Raw genomic sequence first — 9,559 nt, 5'->3', positions numbered from 1 at the left:
GGACACTCCGGGAGCTCGTGGCAAAGGAAAACATAAATTTTGTACGCATGCGAGCAGTAAATTAAAAAAAATAGAAAAAAATCAAAAAAATATGAAATTTCGTGGGACTCAAGATATTCAGGTGCGCAAGATGTGTGCACGTTTTTGTTGTGTTTGGACATTGTAGGAGCTCGTGGAGAAAAAAAACAAATTTTAGCTTAAAAAAACTTTGAAAAAATGCACTATTTTTTTTTCTCTAGAGCGCCCCGTACGTCATTTGATCATCAAAACTTGTAAGCACTTTGTGCACTCAAGCCTCTTTGACGCCAAATAAATTCAAATTTTTTTGAACTTTTTTGCTATTTTTTTCGAATTTACTGTTCATAGGCATAAATTATTTTGGTTTTCCTTTGCCACGAGCTCCCGGAGTGTCCAACCAACACAAAAATGTGCACGCGCCTTGCGGACATGACTATCTTCGATCCCACCAAATTTCATATTTTTTTTGTTTTTTTTGCTATTTTTTTCTGGATGGTCAAAGTGCTTTGACCGGACGGTAACGGCGCAAAAGGGCATTTCTATAAGTGACACTAACGGCGGAGGGGCAAAACTGAGCATACCTGAAAATTAGGGGCAAAACTGAGTAGTGGGTTCGAGTTAGGGGCAGAACTGGAATTGGCCCATATATAAGTTGGTATGTATTAGATATTTAGGAAACAAAAATACGCGCATTAGATAACCATAGCAGTTCAAATAAAATCAAAAATTAATACAATTTATTATATGGCAAGTCTTGCATACCTAATAATTAGGAAACAAAAATAAATCGTAACTATGAAAAGTCTTGCATGAAGAATGGGTAGGAAACTAATTAAATATATCATGGTTTCCAAAACAATCAAGGTGCCCAGGCACCTAGGTGCCCCATATATATATATATATATATATATATATATATATATATATATATATGACAAATGTTACCTACAAGCAATGGTAGTTACCACCACTTGTGTTTTGTATGTTGTATGTAGTATTTGTCGAAACCGAGAGTATGTACATGTAGTATGTATTATATAACAATGATTAGGTATTATATATACTAATTTTTATGTAGTATGTATCATTTTTTGAGTATTCTCTTTTTTACATACAAATATGTACGTATTTCATAAATATAACAAAAATTATGGACTCGTATGCAATTTTTTCACGTAATTTGCTTTGAAATATCTTAGATATAGTATGTGAAATATCTTAAAAATAATAAAATAGTATATATAGTATCACTTGCTAGTATATGAGATATGTGGGGTAACTACCACCGGGTGGTAGGATGGATTTTTCCTATATATATATATGTATATATATATATATAACAAAACAAAACAAAACAAAATTTTCTAAAAATGTTAATCATATATTTAAATTTTTCTAACCAATATCAGCAATGTTTTATATGTATACAAAAATATACAATGTGTAAAAATAAATATAGACATCAAAAGGTATGTATGAAAAGATGTTTTTTTGTTAGAAATATATGAAAATATGTTAATCATGTATTTGAAAAAGGTTAAACATATATAAACCATATGTACAATGTGTCTTAAAAATGTGGACATGTGTTCAAAATATTAGACATCAAAATATTTATTAAAAATGTTAATGATGTAACTAAAAACCGTTTAATATCTATAAAAATGTTTCTAGTGTACACAAATTTTATCATAAAACATGCTCTAATATTCTTGAAAAATGGAGAAGTTTTTTTACAACAAATATTTTTAGGTTCTTCACAAAAAAACATTTTGGGAACTCGAAAAATAGAAAATAATTATGCGGAAATTTGTCTTTCTCACGAGAGGTAGATTAAAAAACTTTTTACACGCAGCCATTTGGTCAACTGTGCATTAAATATGGCCTAATATTTCAGAAATTTGATTTGGTCCAATTTTGCAATAATTGTTTGGTAGGTTTTGAAAAAAACTAATTTTAGGCGGTCAAAAAATGGAAAATAAATTTTTCGTTCAAAGAAAATGAAAACTTCCTTAGGAAATATTGTTTGCCATTTCAATATGCACCGTTGTGCACAATATGAGATTATTTGAACAAACTATTCCATGATTGTGTCTATAAGATTGGTTATTTGCCTTAAAAGTCATTGATCTCCATACATGATAGCTCGTTTCTAAGAACATTTTTTAAATAATTATCGTATTACAAGTTTATTATTTTTCCTGATAACTTGGCCACACATAATGACATAACGCGAAGGTTTTCCAAAATAATTGAATTTTTTTTGAATTTGTTATGCCCATTTCAAAATGCAGTCAAAACGACGGGTTTGACCGTTCCTAGCTAATGGTTGAATCTTGGAAAACTTTTGGTGTTTCTCTGATTAAATAGATACTTATGTACCTAAAAGAAAATTAAAAAAAATAAAGGGCAAACTATGAGGCAGCTGTCGTTCAAACTTGACCCGCTTCCTGCTGAATCGGCGGAAATTGGTCTTTTTCACGAGAGGTGGATCAAAAATTTTGACACTCAACCATTTGGTCAATTGTGCATTAAATATGACCTAGTATTTTAGAAAAATGATTTGGTACAATTTTACAACAAATATATGGTAGGTCCTTAAAAACACTCATTTCGGACACTGGAAAAAAATTGAAAATAAATTTTTCGTCCAAAGAAAATGAAAAGTTGCTTATGCAACATTGTTTGCCATTCCATGATGCATCCTTTTGCACAATATTAGATCATTGCAACAAACTATTCGATGAATGTGGCCATAAAATTGATCATTTGCCTTGAAAGCCATGAATCTTCACACATGATAGCTCATTTCTGAAAACACTTTTTAAAATAATTGTCGTATTATAAGTTCATTATTTTTTCTGGTAACTTCGTCACGTATAATGACAGAATATGAATGTTTTACAATTTTTTGATTTTTTTGATTTTTTTTATGCCCGTTTGAAAATGCGGTCAAAACGGCAGGAATTACCGTTTCTAGCGAGTGGTTGAATCTTAGAATTTTTTTGGTCTTTCTCTGATTAAATAGATACTTATGTACCTACAAATTATTTTTTGAAAAAATAAAGAGCAAATTGTGAGGCAGCTGTAGTTCAAACTTGACCCGCTTTTGAGCTGAATCGGCGGAAATTTGCCTTTTTCACGAGAGGTGGATCAAAACTTTTGACACTCAACCATTTGGTCAATTGTGCATTAAATATGGCCTAGTATTTTAGAAAAATGATTTGGAGATGAAAGACCCAAGCATAAGTTGCAAACGACGACTGTGCTCCCTTAAAATGCCCGCACTTGTCTGAACCAAATTGTCCGTATGTAATTTGTCATCTAACATGGTGTCATATTTGTCCCTCGACGTGTTCGTCTGTCCGTATTCCCGCAAACCGGAAGAAAACCAGGTGGCTTTGCGGGAGTTCAGACCTCCGCCACGTAGGACTCCGACATCCCTGGCCCACCCAAAACCGAGGTTGAGCCCGTGCACTTTGAGTGGTCCACACTGTTTTCGTAGCAAAACCTACGCTTTCCCCACCCTCTTCCCTTTGATCGTCGCCGCCCTCAACCCCAATTCCAACGCTTATTTGTCCGTCGCCGCATGGACGCATACGAAGACCTACCAACACCGGCGGAAGTGGAGGATCGAGAAGAAGATCAACCTCGAAGAGAAGGCGGAGAGATTCAACATCTTGATGGTGGCGAGCGAGAAGAAGATCACCCAAGAAGTGAAGAAGACCAACCTCAAAAAGAGGAAGGTTGAGCTCGCGTTCCCTTCGGAGGATACTAAGTGTTGTCCACGAGGATGGATGAGTTGAATGCCGTGGCGATCATGCGTGTAGTCCGTGTTAGGATGTTGAAGCACTTGGCGACCGAGATGGAGGCGCACAAGAAGGAGGCATCTTGTGAAGAGGCATCCAGTGAGGAGGAGGCAGAGGCAGAATGAGCAAGGATACTCGGACAGTCGGCCTAGAAGGGCAAAACTGCCCTTTATTTCCATAAACTGGCGGACTAGTTCTTTTGTGATGGGACGCATGTAAAACCTACAAATATCAGCTTCTTTTTGTTGTGATTCGGCGCTATCAACGTCGCACTTTAATGTGCTCATATTGCTATACTACATTCATTCTGGTTTTATTGGTCCTTTTAATATTGTGTGCAAAATTTTGACTATAGATTTAATTAATAAAATATTAATGCAGGTCATAAAAAATAGTATCATTAAAAACTATATTCAAATATGAATCCAGACGATATAATATTTTATTAAATGCATTGATAATTTATCAATTAAATCTATGGTCAAAATTTGGCACAAAATATGAAGAGGACAAAAACCAGGACGGAGGTAGTATATTCTAAGTGAAGAATGGCAAGACCTCGACGAACATTTAAGAGACACAATTAGATGGCCGGCTTCAGCATCCATATCTACGGCCTGATCTGAATTAGTCCGCGGACAAATTGGAGATGCCCTTGCATGCCGACGGCTTTGCCATCTGAATTTTGTGCGTCTTTGGGTCAAATGCTACTGCCGGAATCAACTAGCAGCCGTAAATCTGTGCGTGAATGATCAAGGAGCTTGAAGATGACCCGTCTATTTGAAAGCGAGACGGCGGCTAACAGCCATAAATGTTATACAGTATCTGAAATATTTTGGCCATAGCCGAAACAACTGAATATGATTTACAGTTATTTGCTTTTTTGTTCCAGCCAAAGGACCGAAATTTGCACTTCAATTAACTTTGTTGAATCCAATCACTTATTTCTAAATTCAAAATAATATGAAAATGTGTGTCTACCAGCATAATATTTCAAATATTTGACTGAAAGGAAATTATTTTATTATACCTATCAAAATGACTGAAATTTCATTGAAAGTAAAGAACTACAAGTCTCATAAATCGTTTGATATAAAAATAGTGCAACTGCCTGAATGACACTCTTTTCATTTCATTTCTGTTAATACATTCAACTTTTTGAATTGTTTACGTTGCTTACCACACTATGCCTATAAGAAGAGCCAGGCCAGCCGTGACTTCAGAGCGTCGACTTGTCTAACAAATTACAAATCACAACATAATGAACGTTGTAGTGACCAAGTCCTCGCCGGCGGTGGTCGCCGGCCCTTCGGACGCCGGCGTCGTCCTTCTCTCCTCTTTCGACAGGTGCATGGGCCCTACTGCCGTCACGCTGCTCCTTGTCTTCGACCAACCGATCGACGAGCCCGTCAAGACCATCAAAAACGCCCTGTCGCAGGCGCTGGCGCACTATCCCCCGATGGCCGGCCGCCTCGCCGCCACCGGCGACGACGGGGAGCTCCACATCGCGTGCACCGGCGAGGGCGTCTCTTTCGTGGGTGCGTCAGTTAGCTGTGCCCTGGACGACGAGGAGGTCACGAGATCGGCGCTGCTCCACGGCGACCTCGCCGTCGGCTACCCCGCCGAATACTGCAGCCTCAGCGACCCCTTGGTCCTGATGCAGGTGACCGAGTTCTCCTGCGGCGGGTTCGCCGTCGGCGTGACGTGGAACCACGTCATAGCCGACGCGGCGGGGATGGCGCAGTTCCTGCAGGCCGTCGGCGAGCTCGCCTGGGGGATGCCGGCGCCGGCCGTCGTCCCGGTCAGGTGTGAAATCCAAGGCTCGCTGCCTCGCCTCCCGCAGCCGCTGGTGGCCGCCATGAGGTCTCATATGCGCGTAGAAACTGAGGAATTGGTGGCCCTGGACGTCACCATCCCCTCGAGCTTGATCAAGCGCATAAAATTCGAGTGTGGCGGCGACTGCACGGCGTTCGGAGCCGTCGCCGCGGTGCTCTGGCGGTGCCGCACCCGCGCGGTCATCTCCGACGATGACCCCAACGCCTCTGTGCCCCTCGCCTTCACGAGCAACGTGCGCGGTCTGGTCGGCTCCAAGGAAGGCTACTACGGTAACTGCATCACCTTTCAGCAGGTCCAAGCGACAAGCACCACGGTGGCGAGCGGCGAAATCAAGGACCTGGTGAGGCTCATCAAGCTCGCCAAAGAGAAGGTACCAGACACGTTCCAAAATGTCGGCGACGTCGGTGAGACCCGCGCAAGTGGTGGTAGAGATCAGCAGCAGCTGGCGGTGGCGGCCCCGAGGTACAACGTGCTCGGAGTCTCGAGCTGGAGGAACCTAGGGTTCGAAGCCGTGGATTTCGGGCGTGGGAGTCCGGCGCGCGTGATGTGGAAGGCGCATCAGACGGTGGGTTTCGTCTGCGTTGTGTGCCCGCCGTGCAAGGGGGAGGACGGCGTCAGCGTCGTGTCCCTCTGCGTCAAGCCGGAGCACGCCGACGCCTTCATGGCAGAGCTGGCCACCCTCAACATATAATGTGAATGGATATGGCTAGGCCTCAGTCGACTTGTAAATTTGCCGGTCGACACTATACTCGAATGTCGAAGTGTGTATGATGTTTGATGTTTTAAATAGCCGTGAAAGACTAAAGCAGCGCTAAAGGCCACTAGTTGAAACTCTGATGATACTCCCTCCGTCAGGGTTTCTCAGCCCCTCACACTTTTGGCGTAAATTTTGACCATATATATATCTATGTATATATGACTAACAAAATATGAAGTATACACACTACAAAAGGAAGTATTTTTGAATTTATATTCGAAAGAGGTTGCCTACGATATATTTTTTATGACATAAAGTAGTTTACATCTTATTCGTGGTCAAATCTTGACCCGAAGTAAAATGAGCATAATAAACCCGGAGGAAAGACGAAACGCCCAGGCGCAAGTTGCAAGGACGGCTGTAGTGAAGGCAGTCAGAGGTCCCATCATGTCCGTGCAAGTGTAAATTTCCACCAGGCACCAGACCAGCACCATGCATGATTATACATGGCCTATTAAGAGAAAGTTGGCCCGTCTATTGAGAGCGAGACGTGGCAAACGACCCACATGGAGTATTCTTTGGGCAAGAGAGACAAGCCTCGGTAACAAATTTCACCATCGTCTACTGGCCATACCGAGAGAAACTTGACCCGTCTATTGCAATGCTCTGGCCATAGTGCAATTAGTGTGCTAGGTTCCGTGAAATTGTTTCGTCACAAACAAAACCAGCATCTCTACTCTGCGGCGGCGAAACAAAAACAAAACCTTTCACATCTCTGAAAGCAAAGATTGCACAAGCATCACCGAGTTTCACGCAATTCGTCAGTTCAGAAACTCCAATTCTAGTTCTGTTTCACTAGAGGAGCAAGGCAAAACAATGTTGACAGAACTAATCATCCAATTGCGCACGGTACAAGGACCATAGGAATGAATATCTCATAAAACAAAACCCATAGGAATGCCTTACAAAAACAGCCATGTTTGGTTTGAAACTGCATTTCGCAGCTCCGGCTCCATAAGCACGACTCTCCACACTACATCATCTTAGACTAGGATAGGTAAGGTTGTCTTCACTGAGGGACGGTGGTGATGATGTCCGAGTCACCTGAAAACATGTGTAGCAAACACGCTCAGTACACAGTTATCAGGGCAAATGAGAAATGAGTAAAGAGTTTTGAGTTTAACAGGGACGAACCAGGGTCAAGGATGCTCAAACAGCACACCCGGTAGTACTTGCCACACGCAGTTCCAAGATCCACATTGTCTGAATGGGACAAAGACACATTCGTTAGCATCAGGCAACAACTCATTATTTGATAAACAAGCTAAACTGCGGAAGTCAAACAAGCATTGAGAAAAGGTTTCGGACTAGGATCAAATAATCTTACTTCCATGGAAATGATGAACGCTGATCTTGGACAGCATAGCATAGTACTCGATCTCAGACTTCCTGAGCGGCGGGCAGTTGTTTGCAAGGATAATCAACTTCCCTGAACAAGCAAACAAACAAATTAGACCTATTTGAAAAGAGCCACATGCAAAAAATAATCAATACGATATATTAGGAGTCCATCTCATGTTTTAACTACCAACAAAGGACAAACAGTTACCCAAAACTGCAAGCTATACTACAATAACTACGAATGCACAGTCCACCTACAAGAACTACAATCTAAACGGTGTGGCAATACATCTCTTAGGGGAACCCACTGGATAAGAATGGTGCTGGATCATAAGGACGCACTAAACTGCAAGCTATACTACAATAACTACAAATGCACAATCCACCTACAAATTCTACATTACCAATATATCATGAAATTCCCCCAAAAATATCCTAAAATTGCTACACAACAGTGGGAACTAATGACAGCAAAATACAAGTATCCCAACCTCCATTGTCCCCCAGATATGGAAGAAATCCTGGAAGTGTTAATAGAGAGGCTGGTATTATTCTAGGGCGCTGTATTCATCTCTAGGGCACAGCAAAAGCAAGCCAAAGAGGTAAACTTCAGTCCCATTACAGAATGCAAATTCCATACAAACAATACAGTGATTATCAATGGCATGAACCCTATTGTCTGAACAAACATTTTAACCTCCCATTGCACTAGAGATAAGGTGATATTTTGGATCAATCAGAATATGGCAGATGCATTCATTGATAAAAAAATGGCAGCAAAAGCAAGCCTAAGAGCCAAACTAAACTCAGTTTCCAATCCAAAACCCTACACTACAGACTGGACTACTACATTGATACATCCTAACATTCAGAGCATGGCACTGTAATTAAGATCCAAATCGGCATGGCACTGACCATCCTACAAGCAATCTATCTAGAGCTAAAGCTGCCAACTTCTAACGGGCTCGCAGTTCCAGACACAAATAAGCACACGACATCCATCAACAGCTCCACTCTACACAACAGCCAGGCCATCCACAGATCTGTGAGCCGATTGATTCTGCATTTCGCTACAAGGATACAGCAAACGAACGGAGCAACTACGGATTCGCCACGGCGGATTAGATCAACCGAGATAAGCGGAGTGAGGAAAACAGAGGGGCAATCGACACATACCCTTGGAGCTCCGGAGCGTCTTGAGGACGGTCTTGTAGCCGAGCGTGTACTTGCCGCTCTTCATCACCAGCTGCAGCTTGTTGTTGATGTTCTCCGTGCTCTTCTTCTGCACACAGTCGGAATCGAATCGAAATCCGTCAGCCGGCGACCACAACCGCAACCACAGCCACTAGGGACAGAATCAGCTCGGAGCCGAGGACGGGGAGGGGGAGGGAAAGGGGCGCGGTTCGTACCGACTTCTTGGTGGGAGCCATGGCGTCCGGCGACCAACCTCGGCGGGCGGCGGGCGGCGGGCGGCGAGGGAAGAGGAGGAGGCTGGTGGCTTCTTCGGGGGCGGCGGCGCGGTAGGGTTGGGAGCGAGAGGGGGTATATAGGGTTCGGCCGTGCGGTGGAAATTACGTGGCTGCCACTGGGCCGAATGGTCGCCTGGTTGGGCCTTGCTGGGCCTCGTCCAGTCCGAATTCACGGAATGGGCCGACACAGGGCAGCGGTTTTCTCTCCACTTCTCCAGTCCGAAATATGCAAGTTTCATTATAAAAAAAAGATATAGTGGCCATAGTGGCCATGACAACGCCTCCTTTAGCTACCCTCCCTCCACACCCATCAAACTGAACTTTTGTTA

The 9,559-nt window shown here is 42.5% G+C and overlaps 2 protein-coding genes across 2 annotated transcripts; one reads left to right on the top strand and one right to left on the bottom strand.

The window, feature by feature from the left end:
* The first annotated feature begins 4,948 nt into the window (after positions 1 to 4,948).
* LOC125519339 (acyl transferase 15-like) lies at positions 4,949 to 6,547 on the top strand. The gene has a single exon (XM_048684181.2). It carries the CDS (start codon positions 5,089 to 5,091, stop codon positions 6,352 to 6,354), a length of 1,266 nt encoding a protein of 421 aa, XP_048540138.2. The 5' UTR covers positions 4,949 to 5,088; the 3' UTR covers positions 6,355 to 6,547.
* A 634-nt stretch (positions 6,548 to 7,181) lies between these two features.
* On the bottom strand, positions 7,182 to 9,310 carry LOC125524333 (large ribosomal subunit protein eL30). The gene is made up of 5 exons (XM_048689401.2): positions 9,171 to 9,310; positions 8,938 to 9,043; positions 7,748 to 7,849; positions 7,555 to 7,623; positions 7,182 to 7,464 (listed from the first exon to the last, which is right to left on the bottom strand). The coding sequence occupies exons 1-5, from the start codon at positions 9,189 to 9,191 to the stop codon at positions 7,430 to 7,432; spliced, it is 333 nt and encodes a 110-aa protein (XP_048545358.1). The 5' UTR covers positions 9,192 to 9,310; the 3' UTR covers positions 7,182 to 7,429.
* Positions 9,311 to 9,559: the final 249 nt, after the last annotated feature.

Source organism: Triticum urartu, chromosome 7A (assembly GCF_056163025.1).
Source record: "Triticum urartu cultivar PI428250 chromosome 7A, HENAU_Tu73, whole genome shotgun sequence".
NCBI classification, from domain to species: domain Eukaryota; kingdom Viridiplantae; phylum Streptophyta; class Magnoliopsida; order Poales; family Poaceae; genus Triticum; species Triticum urartu.
This window is presented reverse-complemented; position numbering and strand designations above follow the sequence as displayed.